This window comes from Atractosteus spatula, chromosome 27 (assembly GCF_055471065.1).
Source record: "Atractosteus spatula isolate fAtrSpa1 chromosome 27, fAtrSpa1.hap1, whole genome shotgun sequence".
NCBI classification, from domain to species: Eukaryota; Metazoa; Chordata; class Actinopteri; order Semionotiformes; family Lepisosteidae; genus Atractosteus; species Atractosteus spatula.
Window position 1 is genome coordinate 4645538 of NC_142732.1, and position 21857 is coordinate 4667394.

Here is a 21857-nt window from a genome sequence, read left to right on the forward strand (position 1 = left end):
AGGACTCTACAACATGAATGGAAATCAACAGGGCACTACTCTCCAGGAATTGTTTCTTCTGTAGTAGTTTCCAACCACTAACTTTTTAATGCATGAGAGAACCAATGGGTTCATTAGAACCAGTATACAGGTTTATTTCAGAACAGGGGAAGACTAATAGAAGCTGAACAAAAAGCAGCTAATCTTCCTCTGTGCACACAAACACTGCATATGCCACAGGCTTTTAAAATAATTAAAAAGAAATCATTTACACCACACATTTACTTTCACAATGTAATAGAAGTTGGTATGCTATTAATGTGGTCATGGCAAATCAGAAAGGGGGTTATCTTCCGGGATCTGGGGGCTGGACAACCAGATTGTTTAGCTCAGTCCCGAGTGGAAGCCAAGTCCCGGAGCTGTGGGGGAGTGGGATTTTGGACAGTCTGTACCCAGACAGACACCTGCTCCACTCCCGCTGCCCCGCAATCCCATTGCCTGCCACTGGACTGCTTTCTTAAAAGTATCACCCAGGACACCGTACTGCAGTCTTTGAGCGCGGGAGTCAACTACAAGATGTATCCGAGCGTGTACTTTCAGCTGTCGCGGCAAAAACTCCATCCGATTTCCTTGCTAAATTTCACAAAGGCATCCCTCCCCCCCCCCCCAATAAACACAACCACAGGAGAATTGAGTTGACGCACTTTATTCCTAAAACAGAAGCTGCACCGCCCATAGAGGCACAGCGTTTATATATAATTATTTATATATATTGCCGTTCGGTTTTTGTGTCTAAATGTGTGGTATAAAATACTATATACGACAATGTACCTCTTTTATTTGAATAAACACAGTGAACTTCATTGCTGTACAAGTACTCTGCAGCTACAGCTTAGCTGTAAGTCCCCCCCACACAAAGGCATGGACATTAACCCCCAACCTACTTCATCTGTACATCATGACAATACAAATTTCTGTCCCCCTTACAAAAAATAATACTCTAAAAGCAACCTACTGCAACTTTATTTTTTATGTGTTTTTGTTGTTTTTTAATTAAGACGATTACATATATTTTAGACCAATTGCTTTAAAGCAAGAAGGCAATATAAACCTTCTAGGATTTTTTTAATATATAAAAGAGGTTAAGAAATAAGACAAATTATACATTTAAAAACTTACAATAAATAAGATAGATGCAGGCATTTTCATTTGGATACAATACCATCCAAAGACAGGAATTTCAGGTCTTTACTAAGAAATCAATTAGTTTGTTTCATTTAAGAACATCCCTTTTCTTCCAGTACTTTAGACAGATAAGTGTAACGTGAACAGGCTATCTCCGATGTTACCATAACAAATACCATTTCTGCAGGGAGAGTTGTTCCAGTAATTACTTTGTAATAGATATCCCCATGATCTGCAAGTCATTTTATACAATAACAGAAAAGCTTACCATGCAGGCTCAATGGTACTTGTAAGAAACACCTCATACCCTATTCACTTGCATTGGGAGACAGTTCTAAACTCTATATATAAAGTCCAGCACTGTAGTAATCCGTCACGTCAAAATCCCTTCAAACATGCGTCCTCCCCTGGAAGGTTCTGCTCTGTCAATTATAGCATGTTCATGATGAAGTTGTACATCTGATTCAGCACCACAAAGTGAATAGGCAGACAGGAGCGCCTGTCCTGTGTCGCTGGGTCACAGGTTAGCCAGGAAAGGGCATTGTACTGTTCCAATACAAATCTACAGGAGAGAGGAAGCAGCATTAATTCAGGAGCAATGCACGGAGTTGGAAACAGACTTTCACTGCACAATGTTTTCAGGAACTGTGCTCCCTGCCAAACATCACTGTCTTCCTTGCAAACTTGAAAGTTATTTTCACCTAAAAATGGTAAAAGGAAATTGACTTTTGTTTGACAGGTATGCTCAATCTTATAAGGATACGCCAAGCAAAAACAGAAGGATGTTTAGATAAAGCCTGCCTTCTTCAGAATGTTGATTATACCTGCTGTAGAACACTGTAATCAGTTTATGTGCATAAAGCAGTTTTTGGCTGAATTCTACTCATGCAAAAATACTCAATTTTTGGGTTTCCAGTAAACTAAATACCTAAATCTTAAAACTTAAAAATAAGAAGCCTAGGAAGCAGCTGAATTGCTGATTTGTGCTGAAGCATGTTGAAGTGTCAGGGGCTGATCAATACCTGAGTACATCTGAGGTCTGGTTTGAATCCAGGGGATGGGAGTGTTTACTGTGAAGCAGCTCATCCGATTGCACTGAAGACACATGGAGGTGCAAAGAGGCCTGCGGAGAACAGGAGCAAGGGTTTACTACAGATGCTTAAAAACCACTGAAATAAAAATAAACACAAATCTTTTGATCTTTATTTAAGCTACTAATTCATAAATCATAAGCACAAATAATGCACAGCAGTTGCTCATTTAATGTTTCATTATGTAGGGCTCACAAACAGTTCATGATTAAATATGCTCCCAATATTACTGCATCTGTTAGAATAAACAAGTAGGTTGCAAATAGGACAAGATTTGATTGCTGTTACATACTCTTTGAAATGTAATGTCTTTAAGCCATCTAAATGTTTAAAAATAATTCTCACCTAATCATTTATACAATCCATTGTCCTTTTGTTGGAATTTCAATGAAAGAGTAGCACAAATATGAAAAATAAAGCCTGGTTTCTTTCCCACACGTGGCCTTTTCTGATTCCCTGCAAGCTATTCCTACTTCGAAGTCCTTAATTATTCAAATGAAGTCATTCAAGAGCAATTCAATTATTAAAGAGCTGCTTAGAACGAAGTCCAGTGACTAAAGACGACACAGGCTGAAAGACTGTCACGAAGCATCAAGTCTGCCATCAGGCAGACGAGGGCGAGCTGGAGAAGGAATGTGACCGGAGAGGGAGTGGAGAAGAAAACGCAGGGCACTTATAAAACTGAGGTTACCTTAAGGAAAAGGGGACACTGGTTCTGTGCTTGGGGGCAGGCTGCCCAAAACCAGTCTGGCAGAGGGCCAGCCTTAGCTGTTGATACAAAGTAGCCGAGAGCCAGAGGCTGCTGGAGGATATTAGGAGCTTCTTCGTGAGACTCCAGCCGGTCCGTACTCTGTCCCTGGGAGGGTGGGGAGAGAAAGATTAAAACGGGCTGCTTATTATGTGTATAGCTACAATGACCTTTTGAAATGATGACATTAAAATGGACGGCTGCATGCAGATGATATTGAGCAAAAAAAAAAACCGACTCGGCCTGCAGCCGCAGAAATACTGGCTGTAAATGAACTTGAACGAGCTCTTTGGAGGTTTTGTCTCGCGCGAGACTGAAAGGAATTAAAGGCTCACCTTGCTCCCATCTCCGCCATGAGGGTAGTGAGAGCCCGGCGAGTGCACAGGAGACGTAGTTGGGGACGCAGGCAAGATGTTGATAATGTCAGGGTCCACCAGGTCCTCTCCCGTGTCCAGCAGATCAAAGATGCCCATTCCGTCTGATCCATCTGAAAGGAGAAACCGGACTTAGCAGGGGGTTTGGTTCAAAGTTTAGTTCTCCTAAAGGATCCAGTGTCGTTAAAGTTCCTACGGGACTTGGAAACGGATGGAATAAGAAAGCATTTATTCTTAATAGTTCAGGTAGGTAGCTGCGTCAGCATGCATAGGCTGCAAAGGAACAAGTAATAGGTTTATTCCATGCTGAAAAGAGAAGAAAGAAAACACGTTTCGGCAGTGGAGCCTTCTTCAGGTGTGAGGTGTGACCTATTATTTATTCTTAATGCTGAGCTTCATTTCATGTGAGGTTTTACACAGTCATATTGTAGCTAGTGAAGTGCAAAACACAGAAATTAAGATATGAGCAGTTTCACTGAGCTAAGTTAACAATTTATCTGAAGCATTCACCCGTAACAAACTGGCTAAGAAGATAAATGGCAAAAAACTGCATGAGTCAAATTTCAATGCTGTTAAATTACAAGCCCCATTTCAAGAAACAGGCACACTGAAACTGAAGTCAGTTCAGATGTGTAACGAATGCTCAACTGCCACACCAAACTGAGATGTGCGCCTTTTCCATGACTACACTGGAGCGCCCCTGGCGTGCGGACCTCACCGTTGATGGGGTTGAACGCAATGTCAATGTTCTCAGTAGTGTAGTTCGAGTTGGCCACCTGCACGAAGGCCGAGGTGGGAAACACGAGGATGTGAGTGCAGGAGGTGTCCTGCGGCGTGTTCAGCTGTGAAGTCTGCATGTTCAGTGTTGTACTGCGCCCGAACACGGAGCCCGTGGACACCGAGTCTGCAGAGAGAAGAGAAACGCAGTTACAGGCTGTTGGCAGGAGCAAACAGAGCGACAGAGGGGCTCGTCCTGTCTGGAGCAGAAATCTGGCCAAGTATAAAGGCCTTCAGATTTAGTGGCATAAAAAACAAACCTTTGTATGTCAGTAAAGACATTTAGGTAATGCACTGAAAAGATTAAAGTATTTCATAGAGGCTTTAACAATCACACCAGCATCGCTGTTTTACACTTATTGCCGAATACATGACTTCAGAAAATCACGTTACTTTGGCTGTGCGCTGCATTTGATTTTACTAATGATTTACCAGTATTATGGTTTTTCTAATTGCTTCATCAAATCACATTCCAAATAGGTATCTCATTTAAAGTGCCCAATTCCCCAACTGTAAACCAGTGCCTTGTACTGAAACTCACATCTAGATATATTTCAATTACATTTTGTTCTGGTTTTGCGAGCACCAACATGCCTGTGGTGTTTATCTGGCACCCCGGGTGGCAGGGAAATCATTCTCACTCCAGGCTGTGAAATATTACCTGGCATGATGACGAAGGAGCCTTGGGGCTCCATGGCGACTAGGCAAGCGCTGAGGATGCTGGGAGTGTCTGCTGCAGAGATGCCACACATCCTGCACATCTCCTTCAGCCGCCTGCTGAGAGACTGCAGATTGCGCCGGCTGAGCAGAATGCTCCAGTCTGCAAAACAAACACAGGGACTGTGAACCTAAATGCAGGATTAGCTTTATCCAACTCTTAACTTACTCAGAGTGCAACTGAACGCGAGATTCGCTGGCTTTGTATTATAACCAAGCGATCTACTGTTTTAACTCAAACAGGAGTCTACCGGCAAGCTGTCCATCTCAGGTGGCTTTCAATAAGGGGAGAAATCTGAGAATAAAAATTGAACGGCTTTGGGAATATCCACAGAATGCTTCCTGTAGAACACAAACATTTGGTACACAGGACTGACCCCTCAGCATGCAAAATGCAAAAAAAAACATGCAACATCTGTTCATAATGCACATACAAGCAAACTGTTTAAGTTTAAGAACATTAAGCACACAGAGATACCAGGTACAAGATACAAGGCAAGCTTGACAGACTTGTTAAATGTCCTGTCTATGCTCGGCACGGTGATGGAAAACCGCAAGCTTCTTTACCTCTCAGCTCCCCGTGGCCTATTCTGCCCAGCCGTCCTATGACGACCCTCCACGGCAGCGAGGTCATCTGCACCAGCCCCAGGCACCACTCCCACAGCTTCTGAAGGCCCAGTCTTCGGGCTGAGCCCTTTTTCCGCCGAGCCCTTCATTGACAACACCAACGGGAAGGGTCACCAAAACAGAGGTCACGTACCATACCGAAATAAGAGCTGGTTCAAAGGGGCACTACTTTTTAAAACTCCCTTTAACTTTTGATCAACGGTTCTACTATTACTGCAGCTCCTGAAGAGATGATTATTCAACATATTAGGTTGTGTCCTTAGTAGTTCAAAGCAGGAAAATCCAGTATTGTCATATTGCTTCAGGATTGCAGTAAATGACCAGTGCTGTGCACAGACTGCAGGCCACTCACCTGTTGGGTACGTCAATGTTAATAATGCAGGTTTCCAGCAGTTCGCCGTAGAGGTCAGTGCAGGTGGCTAGGAGCCACTTCTGGTCATGAGAGAGACAGTAGCCCACAAAGAGCACGTTATACTTCTGAGAGGCTTCTCCGAAAGTTTCTCCCAGCTCCGTCTGTTTGTCCTTCACCGGGGCCAGGATAAAAGGTGGAGTATAGAGTCGCAAACACTCGGGCCTCTGAAAAAGAACCGCAAGACAAATATCAAAATGTGTCTACAGTGTTATTTAGCCTTGTTTAAGCAACATACAGGATACAGAACACATAAGAACAACAAACTGTCAGTGAGGATGAAAATCAACCTAAATTCTGTATTGAAGCATTAGTAATGTTCAGATTCCTGAAGCACTTGAATGTGGTGGAGTGGGTGTTTACCTCTGGGCTCTTGAGGGCTGTGTCCAGCGCTAGGCCCGGGCCGAAGCCGGTCAGTGTCTTGACGTTAGTGGAGATGGGTAGAGGCCGGCGGCACTGAGAGAACACCGAGAAGGCTAGAGACTTCAGGTGCTGGGCATAGATGTGCCGTTCATCGTTCTTGACCGGTTGTAATAGGTACTGGCAGGGAATAATCTAGGAAAACAAGGAGAAAATGTAAGAAGTCTGATTCCCAATTCTATGCGAAGTAAGAGGCCGACAAATTCAGAAAGTCTTCTACAGCGAGAAAGATACTTTAGCAGGATTTTCTTGTTTGGGGGCAGTTTTTCCAGGTTTCCCAGACTGTATACAAATGTGAAAGGTAAGGCCTTCCTGACCTGTGTAACACGCAAAACCCCTGCGGTTCCTTACCTGCACAGATACAGCATTCCTGATATGTGGTGGCAAGGACTGCAGCATCTCTAAATAGCAGCGTAGAAGGCCCAGCGTCCACACACTGGAAGATTGCGCACCGCCCTCCATCTCCTCGTACGTGAAAGGGTCCACAATGTACACCACAATGGCTGGTGGGTAGGTGATAGCGTGGGAATCACCATCAGTCGGGACTCCCACCTTCTCCCGTTCCATAGTGCTGAGAGGAGAGAAAACGCAGGTCAGTCTAGCTGTTCTTATGCCATATGAATGCTGATGTCAGAGAAATGGATTTCGACCTCAGGACCAGAAAGCTTTCTATGAGCGTGAAAATCACAAAATCAAAATTTTAAACAATCTAAAAGCCTCCCAGGTATGGTCAATTTCTCTCCACCAAGGCAGCAGTTTCTTCTGTGGAAAGAGACCTGCAATGGATAGTGTGCAATAAAAGGGTGATTCACTTGGAAAATCAGTTTTAGAATTCTTTCCTTGCAAATACCAGGAACAATTTTCTATTAAAGGGTTGAAGAACTTAGACATTTGAAAGGGTACAGGTTATTAAAACAATATTTCATTTCTTTCTGCAAAATGCTCCACGTTAACATCATCCCTGCAGCAGTCTTTTTTAAACAGCGAACCCTACAAGAGCTTACCTCTCAGGAGGTTCAGCTGGCCCCTGTGTTTGGGCGGCGCCAGGCACGTTCTCCCCCGTGATCCCAGGGGCCTGTGTGCCCGCCTGCTGCCCCAGCTGCCCACTCTGGGAGGAGCCACTCTGCGCGCCCATGTTCCCGAAGGGGGGGAACGAGCTGGGCTTGGAGGACTGCAGGCTGCTGCCCATGCCCACCGGCCCTGAGGAAGGCAGCGAGGAAGAGGGGGTGCTGCTGGCGCTGGGGGGGATGGCAGTGCTGGAGGAGGCCGTCATAGTGCTGCTGGACGTCAGGGTGCCTTGAGAGCCGGGGGCGCTCACGACAGGGGCTGGCGTGGACGAGGACTGGCTGGAAGCTGGAGGGGGGCTGGGCTGCACGAGCAGAGAGCTGTCGAGCGACTGTGCGGCTAGGTAGGGAGCTGGAGAGAGAGACAGAACCAGCGTCACAGACCGGGCGTTGTCATCAAAGCCATCTTCTACCGGAGATGCTGAAAAGCCACTTCTTTTGCTAATGCATCTGATAAACTAAATAAGAAATTATAGCTTGTCAATTAAAAAAGCATCTTCCAAAGACGGTTTAAAAGGAATGTTTTCAGTTCTCTCTTCTTATCGGTTTAACAAAGGCTAGCTTGTCCTGCACGTCATTTCATGCCCCTGTCTCTGCTGCAGTCGAGCAGACTAGGAAGTCTCATACCTTCCTAATCTTGGTCATAAATACCCACAAGCCCCACCGAAAGGATCTCATCGCGTACCCAGATCATGGCGACACACTTGCGCATACAGCTTGAGTTTGGCGAACGAATCGCTGTTGCTGCTGGCGGCCTTCAAGAACCAGTCGCTGACCGGTTGGTCTGCCAGCTTCTTGGCGGCGGCGGTGCCCACCCGGACGATGCCATCAGGGTGCGTTTTGGAGATGGGCCGGTGCTGACCCAGTCGGCAGGACTGGAGAACACAGCCGAAAATCACAAGCCGTTAACTTCACAGAGCTTTAACAGTGTTTTAAATATGAGAAAGATTTCACCTTTGTAAGAAGAACTGTCATACCACAAATATTCAATATGAAGAAAACAAGGGAGTAAACAATGGCCACTAGGTGGCGATGTGGGTCCCTTTCCATTAAATAGCACAGTGCAGGCATATGTTGACTAGACATTCCTCCTTCTGCATCAGCCTGCCATCATACCCATTTCACTGCAATTGTGAAATTCACAAGAGATTGATGAGATTGTAAGTTTTTATAAAAAATACTATTCAAAATGATGAAAATTATGCAGCGAAGCAATTCTGATATTCATATTCAAAGACGACTTTTCACTGCACTGGTACGCTTTTGTTTTTAAAACCCTTTATAAAAGTTAGCACTTAATGCATGAAGGCAGTGATTTACAACCAAAAAAATAAGGTGCCTCTTCGCAGAGAACCTGATATCTTCAGCCTGTATTTATTACCATGCATCAGACACCCAAAGAGGGACAGACCTTTTTTTTTCCCCCCAACTACTGAAAAGTGAATATGACCCCTCACATTTGTTATTAAAAAATATTTTGGCTCCCAAATGAAAAACGAACACAAAAACAGGAGGGACACAGAAGTGCCAGCACGCTGCCTCTTGCAGAGCCAGTGAAGTGCTCTGATACCCCCTGGCGGAGAAGACTTGGGCGGGTCACTGTCTCACCTCGTACACTGCAGTCAGGTCCCTGAAGAAGCCCTTGGCCCCGCTGAGCAGAGCCTCGTTCTCGGGACACAACACCAGGTACCCAATGTCCCGCTGGGAGCCGAAGGGATCCAGCAGCAGCTTCTCCCAGTAGGGCAGGCCGAAGGGCGAGAGCACCACAAAGTCATACTCGTACCCCACCAAGAAGGTGGGGATGGGCAGGGGCTCTGGGGACTCGTCTGTGCCTGGAGAGAGAGAGGGAGATGCTCAATTCATCTGCAAAAACAGGACTCACTTCATTCTGTAATTTAATATCAGAAGAAAAGAAGGTGTAATACTCTATGTGTTGGATTTTACCATTGACATTATCAAGGCTTCTATATTGCTCCTCAGTAGTGCACATATATATGTTGCAGTAGTATAGTATGCATATTACAATAACCAATTATTAACAAATACATTTTAGTTATCAGGTTTTTTTTTCTGGCTTTTTTGAGCAAACAACAGTTGTTGGCCATTACAGTTTTCTTGTTGCTTTCCTACAAGGGGCTCCTGGGAGAGAGCCGGAGAGACCAGGGCTGGGACAGCAGGGCTCACCGTAGGATCCCCGTCCAGCCATCTTGTGGAACTGCTGCCAGGTGAGGGGCCCCTGCACGCCCCAGGAGCGCACCGTCCTCTTCTTCTGGATGGCATCCTGCAGCACGGGCTGGAGGGACAGCAGCACCCGCAGCACGTCCTGGGAGCACAGCATGCTCACGTCCACCGCTGAGGAGAGACCGCGCTGGTGAGAACAGGGCCCACGAGCACTCTACCCTCGGGCCTCAACCTCCGAACCGACTTTTTATTCAGACAGACATGGTGCAGGCTAGGCCTCTGAGGGAGATTCAACACTGGACAGGTGTGTGTGGACAGCACACCACAAGGACAACAGCTGTCCTAACATATAAGGGTATCAAAAGCCCAACAATGAATTTTAAACTGAAATCTAACTGTAAAAAGGAGGCGAACTGAAGGAAAGCGAAGGCAGAGTAACAGAGGGAAAGCAGCTTTACCGTTGCGCTTGGCCCAGTGATGCAGGCAGGTGCTCTTGACCAGGGCCTCGTCCACCTTGCCCCCGGACATGTTGTCCATGAACTGGCGCCCGTGCTCCAGGGCCAAGTAGCAGTCGCTGTAGCAGTCCCTCTCCTCCACGCGCACGCAGGGCGGGGGGGCGCCGGGCCCCCTGGCGGGCGCGCTGTCCGGCTCAGGGGCGGTGATGGGCGAGAAGGGGTTGGTGCACTGGTCCTGCAGCAGGAGGATGAGGTCGTCGGGCACCTGGTCCCTCAGGCTGCCGGCCCGCTCAGCCGAGGCGCCGCTGCCGTGCAGGGCCTCGAAGCGCTTCTCCACCTCCCGGCTGGCGTCCGAGCCGCGCCCGATGATGTCCAGCTCGTCCTCCAGGAAGAGCCCCGAGCCGTTGCCGTACCTGCGGTTCATGACGGCGCTGAAGCCGCAGGTGCAGGAGTACTGCACCTCGCAGTTGGGGTCGGGGATGTAGACGCCCACGTCGGCGCCCTTGATGTTCATGTTGCAGACGCACACGCAGCAGCTGTCGAAGTTGCAGTCCTTGAAGAGGTTCATGACCGACTCGGACAGGATGAGGTTGACGTACAGGCTGTGGGCCTCTGGGATGGAGGGCACGGTGGCCGGCTCCACCGAGTTGAGGGGCCGGCAGGTGGAAGGGGTGGACGCGGGCGAGTACAGGTCCGAGTTCTCGTACTTCAGTGAGCCCTGGACGCTGGCGGGACCCCTAGGAGTGCGCGGGGTGCGAGGTGTCCTGGGCGTGGGTGCAGAGAAGCGGGGGGTGGCGGGGGAAGGCAGGATGCCCGTCCCGCCATTGCTAGGGGGAGCACTGTTGGACATGAAGGGTGTGTGAGTCTGTGGCGTATACGTCTGGATGTAGTCCTGGTCCATGGCGCTGCCTACACTGGGGATGTTACTGCAACACAGGAGCACAACAGCGAGAAAAGATTACAGCTCTGGTCTCTGGACTCGCAGATCAGGTAGACTCGCGAGATGCACTTAACACAGGCATTACAGCACACTCTGCAATGAACCTCGCTGTTAAGGCTGCATTGTGTTCTGTAGCTCCAGAAAGGACAAGCCATGGTTGTTCACAAACAATGCTTTCTTCTGAACAATGCAGCTGGAAAGGTCAATAAATGTTCACACTAATAAATTCTGTTGGGATTCTCAACAGACTGCATACTTCAAGCCCTGTAATTATTTTAACGGTCTACAGCGTACACTGAGAATTTGTAAACTCACAAAGATCTGTGCTCAAAAAAAGCACTACCTTTAAGGCAGGGGTGTCTGATCTTGGTCCTGAGGGCAGGGGTGTCTGCAAGTTTTCAAGAGCTCTTTCAAGCAGTAACACCTGAAGAGCTGGGAGAGGCTGCTAAATTGGTCCAGTTAAGTCAGGAGCCAGCTGGCTGAGAGCCGGGTTGTAATGAAAACCCACAGATAGACTGGCCTTCCAGGACCAGGACCGGACACCCCAGTAAGCGTTTCTGCAGTTTAAACCATGAAAGTATGCATCAGCAGCCAGCCAGCAACAAGCCCTTTAATGTGAATGACTGGATGGAACTTGGACACTGGGCTGTGCTGTTCTCAAAGTTGAAACAAGCTTTCAGTGCAAAATAATATGGCTTTTAAAGTCTTTATTCAAATACAGTTAAGCACCTTAGGCTGTAAAAGTAGTTTGACCATCTTATAAACAGGATTCCAGCGACAGGTTTATTGCCTGTGAATTTACCAGCAAGTTTAGCACACTGCAAACAGCTCACTAAAACAGACTTCTTACTACAGATCTATTTAAGGAAATGTAGCACCCCTCCAAAACCCAGCCCCTTTTAAATGTGCTTATAAAAATTTTAAGAGGCTAAATCCACTAGGTTTGAACAAAGCAATCAAAACCGTGGCATCTTCACAGGGAGACAACTGTGAAAACGATTGAGAATGCCACCTGCTGAAACCAACGCTATATGAAGAGCTGGAACTCGTGCACGAATCACAGGAGAGGCCTCGAAAGGGAAACTCCCCCTTCAGAATACAGCTCATTTACATTTACCACCAACTGTGAGAAACCGATTTTAAACTGAAATCAGGAAGCAGAATTACATCACTAGAGCTACAACACCTGAAGTATCTCCTGCTTTGCCTGTTTAAATTAAATCAAAGGCTCAAATCTCTGTGAGGCAAAACCTAGGTGAATCAAATCACACTGCCATCTCTAAAACAGATATTTTATGCCTTCATTAGATCTGGTTTCATTTATATTACATGCCTTTCTTTCAGCATCCCAGCTCAAACTAAGGCTCAGAGGTTTTTTTAGAGAATAAATATCTTAATTGCATTGCGGCTACCAGGAAGGTTTAATAATAAAACGTTTTTTTTATTTCTATCTTCTTGCGGAGAAAATCTTTTGGAAATGAATTTGAAATCCCCATTGGCTATGGAGGCTTTAAGAACAGTGCTACAACAATGCAGTAGCAAGAACCCGCTCTCAATTTCTGGTGCACCTCCAGACGAAAGAGAGGCAGAGGATGCTGGAGAGGAGAATTACCCGTCTTTATTGAGGAAGGTGAGGGCCGGCACCGGGTTGAGCAGCTCCAGCTTTCCCACAGTCCAGCTGGGCCGGTACAGGCACTCCTCAGGCAGCTTTATGGGTGGCAGACACTGGCTGGGCAGGGTCTTCAGAGGAGCAAACATTGAGCAGCCAACAAATGCCTGGCACCCTTCTGGCTTGTACACGAAGGAGAAATCCTAAAGACAGACAAGGGGGAAAGACAGGGGTTACTAACAGCAGCCAACTTGTCATTTGCAGTAATGTTGTCTTTCTTTACAAAATGATCTTCTTTACACTAATCTTAAATAAGCAAAGGTGTGCAGAAATTCAACACAAACTGCTCTCGATACCAGAGTTTGAGCCGCTCAAAGAGCTCGTAAAAGAGCTGGGACACTTTAGATGTACAAACACCTGGAATGCGGTCAGGCATAAGCTGTGAACATCACTAGTGAACCTTAAGCTTGACAGAAAACCTAGCAAGGGTTTGATCGCATCGACTGCTTTCTTACGCTGGTTTGAAAAGATATATTTTTGGAGAAAAGCGTTAAAAAACAATCAGCTCCATCCTAAATTCGAGCGAAGAATTGGACTCGGCTGGATTACCTTGATTTCTGATGGCTTGGGACTGCAGAAGCCTTCTTCCACCTCGATTTTGAACTGGCCTCCCAGCACGGAACTGCCATCCAGCACCGTCATGCCGGAGGTGTTGTCCAAGCTGCCGTACTCCTTGCTGTTCATGTTCATCGGGGAGTAGCCCATGATGTGCTGCTCCAGTGAGGGAGGTGTCGGAAACATCTGGTGCAGATCGGCAGAGCCTGCATTGAAAAGAAGGAGGGCAGGGGGGTGTGAATGAACAAAACCTGCCAAGGAGAGAGCTGCTGCTCAAACAGGCCTCCAGGAAGGGAGAAGGACTGCAAAGATGGTACACGATCCGCAGAATCGGAAACAAATTGTTTCTGGAGCGCTCAGTGCTGATGTGCTTTTGTCTCCAGCACAGGACTGAGACAGCTCTGACAGCAGCACTACCGTCTCGTCTGATCTGGGGCTGTCAAGATGAGCGAGACGGAGGAATCTGCCTGCACCTCCACACTCATCCCTGCCTGGGGTTGAGGGGGGTCGCAGATGCACCCCAAGATTTGAAAAAAAACGGCCGACTCAAAATCAGGAGGGTATGACGAAAATCATTAGCTTTTCCAATGCGTTAAGCATGAGAAAAGAAACTTTAAGTAAGAAATGCTCCAGATAAAAAGGATAATCTATAAAGTTTATACAGATCTGGTTCCAAGAACCTAGAACTGCTCGAGCTGGGAATAAGCAGCTCAAGGAGGCAAACACTCCTCTAGTCACCTCAGCTATACGAACAGAGCCAGGGCACTGAACATCTGCAGCAGCATGCCCAAATGAACATGCTTTTCACTTTAAGGAAGACATAAAAATGAAAAAAGGAACACAGGTGTAATGTTCTTCAACCACACTGTGAACTGTTCTTGGTAAGGGTTAGAATTTGGATGCAAGTGAAAAGGCTACTCTTCATGAGGTCTTTGAAACAAATGGCTGAATTCAGGACATTTGAGCAGTGATCTTCTGAGCTTGAAGGACCCCATTTTTGTATCAGCACCTCACACTAGCTAATATTAGAAAATATGGCAAAAGTGGAGGCTAAGGTCTCTTTTACAAGAGATCTAGAATCAGATAAAATGTAACCTTCCATTCAGTCCACTAGGTGGCGACCTGAGAAGATATTTCACAGGCTTTGTATTAACTTCCAGTGATATTTATGGTAAGTAACCCTGTCACATTACTACTGACCTCTCGATTCTTTTCACTACTTATAACTTATTCAGACATTTACCATTGCTACACCTGTCTACACCTACACACTTGTCAGAGAAATACCCGATTTTAAAAACACTATTCTGAGGTACCTAAGAATATCGCAACAATGTGAAAGGAGTTGATGCACGGTTATGAAAAATGAAAAACTGCACTTACTTATGCAAGAGAGTTGGTCAAGTGATGCTGGCTTTGCCTCCTTATTGCCAAATTTCTCATCTGTCCCATTAACAGCACGTCTGGCACCAGGCTGTGAAAAAACATCAATCTTTTTAACATGTCAACCCCAAACATTAACTTTGTTATAGTAACAATATCACAGTGCATGAAGAATCTTCAGCCAGGAACAGATGTCAAAAACAAGCAGCGAAAACCACCTCATCAGTTGTTGGTATGGAAACTCAAGACACATTAAAAAAATTACTTATAAACTTGTCTAAGCAACAGCTGGCAAAACCTTTTCTGATTTTTATACAGCTAAAGCAGTATTAAACTGTTGTTTCAGAGCACCAGTTAAGGGTCACAGAAAAGCTTAAGACGCTGACATTCATAAAGCCTGGCAGCAAGCCCCTGTTTCTATTCCAGCTAATGGCATATTTATTATGGTTAACGGTTCTCCTCCTGGCAGCTCGCTTACCGCAAGCTCGTCTTCGTCGGAGTTGAAGAGATTGTCCAGGTCATTGATGGAGACAGCCAGGTCGTTCTCGTGCATCAGGCTGGTGGATGCAGTGCGATTATGGGCGGCCGAACGCTGGGCGTCTTTTAAAAACAGAAATCACAGGGGTCTGAGTCTCCTTAAATATCGCAAAACACGCAGCATTCACCCGTCTTGATATTACACAACCTTTTCTGGGGGGGGCGGAAACCAATATTTAAAGATAAACATGAGAAGCACCACAACAGCGCAGGAAAATCTTGATATTAAACAGCGTCCACACTTGTAGGCTTGGTATGTTACACATTAACAAAGGTTTGGGGGAAAATAAACACATCTGCATGTATTCACAGCTCTTTGTAAATCAGAAACTCCTCCAGTGTTCTAAGGGTTTCACCCGCTCAGAGATGGCGCCCTGCCCACCGCGCCCTCCTCCCCTCACCTGTCTTGGCCGAGGGGCTGAACAGCGACATGGCATCCTCGCCCTCCGCCGGGACCGCGCCTCCGTTGGAGCCGTCCTCCGCCTGCAACACAAGCCCGGGGACAGGCAGATCAGCACGCCATCCCCACACACCGCTGGCCCTCACCGCCAGCTGGGACACACGCTCCACGCATCGCCTCACTTCACCTGCAGAAACGCAGGCTCGGAGAACAGCTTTCAACCGCTGGCAGTTTAAAAGCTGATGCAGGAGTAGTCAGGTTTAAGGGATCACTTTTTGCCCAGAATATACTTGTGTTACATAACTCTCTACACAGAATATATATAAAAATACTGGCAGATAAAGTAGAGGATTAATTTCCATACCGATAACTAAACCTTTTTGTTTGTGGAACCTCATTCTTTAGGGGTAAAATAAAGTTGCTACTGGCAACTAACAGTTCCACACAATATGCTTTCAATTGAATTATCAGGATTTATGACTTAAGGACAGTGTTATGGAACAGTACTTAGTTGGAACAAAATCACTGTTTTTCAGAGGTTAATTTGTGCAAAGGATTCTCTCTTGCGCATAAGTGTCTAATTTTGAGCTCAGCAAACAACACTATGTCCAAATGTTTAATTAGCAACTGTAATTCCGCTGGGGCTCATGTATTTTTCCAGGCAGTCTTAAGCAGCCCTCCCCACCCCCAGAACAAGCACGCTAAATGAAAGCATTGTTTCCAGGCATGGGTCACTTGTGAAGTGTGCATGTTCGGGGCCCGTTTCCACAAATCCTCTTGATAAATATCTCAAAGGAAATGAGGCCAATTTGCAGGAAAGCTCAACAATAGCCCTGACCAAAAGACTGTCACACTGCAGCGCGGAGTGTAACTGGAGCTGGCAGAGAAGCTATGAATAGACTGTGCTGGTTCTCCTGTAAACACAAAAACTAAAAACTCAGCATTCTGCTCTGGGGATGCACTGCGTGAGAGCACAACCGACTCCCGCACAGTCCTGGGCATCTGCTCAGAAGAAACTGAGCTACACAGCCAAGAGGAGCCGCGTGGTAAAACCAGAAGCTATAAAGAGGAGACTGAAGTGAGTGCAATTCAAAGGGAACACTTCAAGGCATGAGGTATTATTTTATTTCAGGGCTAATTCAGCAATTCTAGCACTGCTGAGGACTGGCACTACTGTTATTTACAAGCAAGCCAGTTCTGCCTGCCAAGCTCTGAAAATGGAAATTCACAATTAATTTTGATCCCATTTTGCACCGCTTTCAGAAAAAGGGGCAGTTCCCCCTACTGTTTCAAACAGGCAGCCTCCGGGTCTTAGGAAGATTTCACATTTTTACCCAGGGAAGGGAAAAAAAAAGGTTCACACGTCGAAGCAAAAGGAGGAACAGGGTTAAAAATAAATCCTGCGTTTCAAACGGCAAAACGGAAAGAAAGATTAAAACGGGCTGCAGGAAACTAACACTGGCCCTGTCCGAGCGGGCCTACCCCGGGCGCCAGGCGCTGGCAGCCGCTCACACACCTTGTGTTTTTTGCCGGCCTCCCTCTCCCCGCCCTGCTTGTCCTTCTTGTCCCGGAAGGAGAACTCCACGTCCCCGTCCACGAAGGCGTAGGGGTCCAGCTCGGGCTCGTGGTCAGAGTCAGAGATGGCGGCCGACAGGTACTGGGTCCTCCTCTGGATGTACATCTGCACCAGCCCTTCCGACACTTTCAGGGGGGTCTTGGAGGTGGCCATCAACCTGCAAACCCACACGGCAAGGCGCCGTTACCGCCAGGCACACAGAAGGCCAGGAAGACATGGAACACGGACGCCTCGCGTCCCACTTTTTAACACGACGGACACACACCGCCTTTCACTAGGTCTTCAATTAGGGAAAAGCAATCCAAAACCCTATGCCTGTTTGTATTTAAAAGGTACAATATCGTTAAGAGGCAAACTCTCTGAAAACCTCACAGCAACAAATAAATTTGACCGTGGACAAGAAGTGGCTTTTCATATCTCAGAGGCAAATTATACACAAGGGCTTCAGTTTAAATTCAGCCCCCCATTCTGCAAGCAATCTGCCACATTTATCACTTTGGTGAGTATTTTACTTATTATTCCAGAAGGCTTGATTGCAACTTGTTTCAAATCTGGAATGGCTGGAAAATGTGCCCTTTGGGTCAAATACAGGGAACGGAGGCACTGCAAAATTATGACTACAGGATGTCTGCAATCTCTTTTCCGTCTTTAAAATCCACAGGACTCAATCTGTCTAGAAAAAAACTGCTGGGATGCACCCTATTTCAAAAGCATTCAGATCAACAGAACAAACTCCCAAATGTATTTTTTAAAAACATACACAGGGTTACAGATTTCTCGGCTTATGAAACATAAGAAAATGTTTTTTTCACAAATAATCTAACAGCACATTCCTGAGAGGAACCAAAAGAGATCCTTGAATTCTTAAGTGACTGAAATAGTCAAACTTTATGCTTCAGTAAAGAGTAAATGTAAAATAATAAAATGCATTAATCGCAAAAGGAAATTTAAGAGGCCGTGTGGGGACAACATTTTACAATCCATGGATTTCTTAAAGTGCCATCTGTAAAATGAGCAGCAGACTGCCCAGGTAATGAGTTAAAATTTAGGAAACAATCTCTTTTTAATGTCTTACATGTGTATTTTTCATATATTGTAAAAAAAATCACACTTGCGGTCCATTTCCCTTGATGGCGACAGTATTGATTTCAATCTGCTCTTTTTTAAACACGATTTTGCCCCTAGGCACAAAGGCATTCACATTTTTAACATTCTTATGCACATCCAGTTACAATTGTGTGCTGCAGCCTGCAGAAGGCAGATGATTATACTTGTGAGCTAAATACTAGAACAGGCTGTGCTCTGCAAAACGCAAGCATTTATCGGGAAATTCCTGTGCGGAAAACAAAAGGCTTTCCAACATTTCCATTAGTCTGCTCTTTCAGGAAATTCAGAAAAAAAATTAAGGGGCTCCTACATAACTCGACAGTTGACTGGTAAAGGTATTTTTATTTTTAGTGTGGGTCTGCAGCTGCAGTTCAGGTTGCGGTTTGAGCCTGGGCTTTATCATTACAGAGTATGATCAGGGACTCCCAGTCTCGGCAGGCTCGATTCAGCCAGGGCATCCTACACTTGGCAAGCCTGCCGTCCTGTTCGAGCAACACAAATCCTGCCACTGATGCCAGCACAGCTGTAGGCACTGTGGGCCTCTGTATGACAAATGGCAGACAGCTCCAACAAGTACAAACTTTGGAACAGCCTCATAATCAATGCGATCACATATTATCTCGTTGCACATCACATTTTAATCTAAAAAAAAAAACAGTCACAACCAAATTCAGTGTCTTGCGTCTCTTTTAAGACCCACATTGAAATTTGAACATTTCATTAATGTCAGAAAGACGCCTACCAGCTGTCCATTTCTGTAAACAGGTTTAAGAATGTGGATGGTATTTTTAAAAAAGGAATTCAGCTTTGTGTTTCATAGTGAAACTGAGGGGAAAAAAAATAAACATCCATTTAATTGCATAACCCAATTCAGGGTCGCAAGGGAGCCAGAGCCTCTCCCGGCTAGCTAAGGGCTCAAGGTAGGATAGATGCATCCTGGACGGGACACCGGTCCATCTCAGAAATAATAAATGGTGCTTTCCAAAAAATGTAAATGTTCTTCACACTGAGATGCCCCACTGTTTTGGCCAAACACCCTCAAAGAGTCTCGGGGATCAATGCGGACACGCGTTTTTCCTGTTTCTGTGAGGTGTACCTCAACCAGGAGGCTGTGTGGACACCAAGAAGAAATCCCTGCAAGCCGCACTCTGGGATTCACGTTCAAAGGAAATGCAGGGCAGCCCTTCCGAGGATTAAAGAGCTTTCAAAATGCCAGCCAAAGGATTAGCGCATATTAGAACAGCCCAGTTAGGTCCTGGAAAAACTACATAACCTTTCAGCAATTCCAATCAGAAGAATCGAAGATTTTTCCGAAGCACCTGGGCTGCCACCATTTTCCAAGAAACAACCAAATTACCTAGATTTCATCTCCAGCTTGTTGCAACGCCACTACAAGGTGCTTGGATACACTTTAGAACAAGGTGCCATGCATGCTAAGCACTCCCCAGAACACAGCGAACAACAAACTGGACCCCACAGCCTTCTCTCTGGGGTGCTCTCTCTTGAAATCAGGGGCTGGACTACAGGGGTTGAAACCTTGTCTTAAGTTACTCATGGGCTATATTCATGTTTAATCTACACTGATGAGTCTGATTAACAATATGGAAACAGTAGTAACAGGGCGAAACCTCTACTTCCATTCCTGAAGCCGCAGGAATAAAACAACTGACCTTGTTAAATCACATCAGTGAAATTTGGACAACCGTGGTCACTCATGTTTTGCCTGTCCGCACGCCACTACCCATGGTGACTGCAGAATTAGGGGCGGCATGACATTTTAATATTTAACAAGACTACAAAACAATCCATTCCGGATCCAACAGAAACAAATCTGACCAATGAATAACTGCACCACCTCTTAGCAGGCATCTGAAAACCATCCTGCCCTGCTGCCCCTCGTGCTCCAGGTGCTGCTGAAGCTGCCGGCCGGGGGGGGGGGGGGGGGAATGGGGGACTGTGGGGGGCTGGTCGAGCTGTGGAAGGGCAGTGTACTCACTCTGTGACCGACACGATGCTGTCCTGACTTCCCGTTCCTGGCAGGTCGTCCCGCAGTTTGTCTCCGGGTAGCTGGGGTGGCGCGAAGTCCGAGTCCTTCTTCCTCGGCAGGATGAAGAACTTCCAGGGCGCGTGGGCATTATCCTCGTCGGGGCTGACAGCCGCCCCAACGTACACAGTGGGCTCCATCGCCTCGGAGTAGGCCGGGGGGAAGGGCTGGGCCAGGGGGTCCAGGCGGGGGTCCTCGGCAGGTTTCTGGGGGACCAGGCAGGGCTCGGGGGCGGGCTGGTAGAAGTGTTGGCTGTGCGGGGTGGCGGGGTTCTTCAGGGGCTCGCCCCCTTCCTCGCCCCGCTCGCAGGGGTGGGGGCTCAGCGGCGGGGGAGGGGGCGAGCCGGCGATCTCGGGGGGGCCGTGGAGCTGGGGGGTCTTGGCCGCGGCGACCACGTCGGCGGGCCGCAGGCCGGAGAAGCGGCCCGGCCCGTCCTGCGCCCTCATGCCCAGGCGCTGGCCGGTGGCGTCGGGCTCCATGGACACGTCCTCGCAGATGGAAGTGCGGTGGTGGAAGGGGGTGAGAGGCCTCTTCTGCTGCTTCTCGCCCTTCTCAGGTTTCTCCACCGCCTTGTGCTTGGGGGGAGGCTGGGGGGGCTGGCCAGCTGCCTGCGGCTGTCCTGGGGTACTGCCAGCTCTCTGCTTCAAGTTTTTATGCCTGAGGGAAACAAAGACATGAATGTTTTTTACACTCCTCATCTCAAAAGCATTATTCTTCTCTAGAAACTTTCGCCATGTCAGGCGCTGTATGGCAACACTAACAGTCCAAGAACTGGTTTTACTGCGGCCACCGGAAACTGCTGCTCCCGTGGGCAGGTCTCAGTCAGTGTGTGGTGCTGTGTTGGGAAATTTCACTGAGCCAGCAGCGTGTTTTCCTTTGTCAACTGCACCAACTTTTTTCTGCCAAGTTCTGTGGGAGAGTGCTTCGAATATTTTTGGGATACAGTGCAAAAACCGCTGGTCATGTGTATGGCCTTTTGGCAATCTTCAGGAATGCAGATGTTAATCCTTTAATCATTGAGCCACACACCTAGACAGCCTCAAACAGCCGAATCCTCATGATCTGCATTAGATGGACGATGTACCAATTGTGAAAAACGTTTACTGCTTATTTTAATATATTTGTACCCCTGTGGCTTTCAACCTGTACAGGAAGCCCACCCTACCAATAATATAAACCACACAGTAAGATCTTTTCACATTTCTTCTTTCACTTGTGTGAAATTTCAATGCATGCCCTGCTGATTTAATAGAATCAAATAATTAAATCGTCCCCTCACAGTTGCTCATAAGGCACCAGTGTAAAGCAGCAGAGACGGTGGGGTTCATGGAGTGAAAAAATGGCTTCATAATGACAAACCAATCTGCTAGCTAAGGCACGGATTTTATGGAAACTGTCTTTGCTGCAAAAAATTGGTATCAAGGGGCAAAAATCCAAATAATTCTTTATCCCTCTCCATTCATGATTCTGTTAAGATATTAACTATGTAACACACAAAGAAAGCAGCCATTATGTCAAGAATCCATACATCTTGCTTATTATATTAAAGTCTTGAGGCAATGTTTTTAGTTGAGCAAATGTCTGTAAATCCTGATGCTCAGCCGCAGTGTGTGAAAGGG

At 46.7% G+C, this 21857-nt stretch overlaps 1 protein-coding gene across 1 annotated transcript in view; it reads right to left on the reverse strand.

The window, feature by feature from the left end:
* Positions 1–669: 669 nt before the first annotated feature.
* The window catches only part of med13a (mediator complex subunit 13a), a 66549-nt gene continuing 45361 nt past the window's right edge, over positions 670–21857 (reverse strand). Inside the window, exons 9-30 of the mRNA XM_088907144.1 lie at positions 20191–20895; positions 17028–17244; positions 15513–15594; positions 15053–15174; positions 14575–14665; positions 13186–13397; positions 12580–12779; positions 10031–10953; positions 9576–9743; positions 9000–9223; positions 8077–8266; positions 7332–7743; positions 6679–6898; positions 6271–6462; positions 5851–6074; positions 5439–5581; positions 4816–4974; positions 4096–4281; positions 3339–3490; positions 2947–3111; positions 2187–2287; positions 670–1726 (exon numbers count right to left, since the gene is read on the reverse strand). Coding sequence (XP_088763270.1) covers positions 1594–1726; positions 2187–2287; positions 2947–3111; positions 3339–3490; positions 4096–4281; positions 4816–4974; positions 5439–5581; positions 5851–6074; positions 6271–6462; positions 6679–6898; positions 7332–7743; positions 8077–8266; positions 9000–9223; positions 9576–9743; positions 10031–10953; positions 12580–12779; positions 13186–13397; positions 14575–14665; positions 15053–15174; positions 15513–15594; positions 17028–17244; positions 20191–20895 — 5221 coding nt within the window. The 3' untranslated portion in view covers positions 670–1593. The remainder of the gene's footprint in view (positions 1727–2186; positions 2288–2946; positions 3112–3338; positions 3491–4095; positions 4282–4815; positions 4975–5438; positions 5582–5850; positions 6075–6270; positions 6463–6678; positions 6899–7331; positions 7744–8076; positions 8267–8999; positions 9224–9575; positions 9744–10030; positions 10954–12579; positions 12780–13185; positions 13398–14574; positions 14666–15052; positions 15175–15512; positions 15595–17027; positions 17245–20190; positions 20896–21857) is intronic.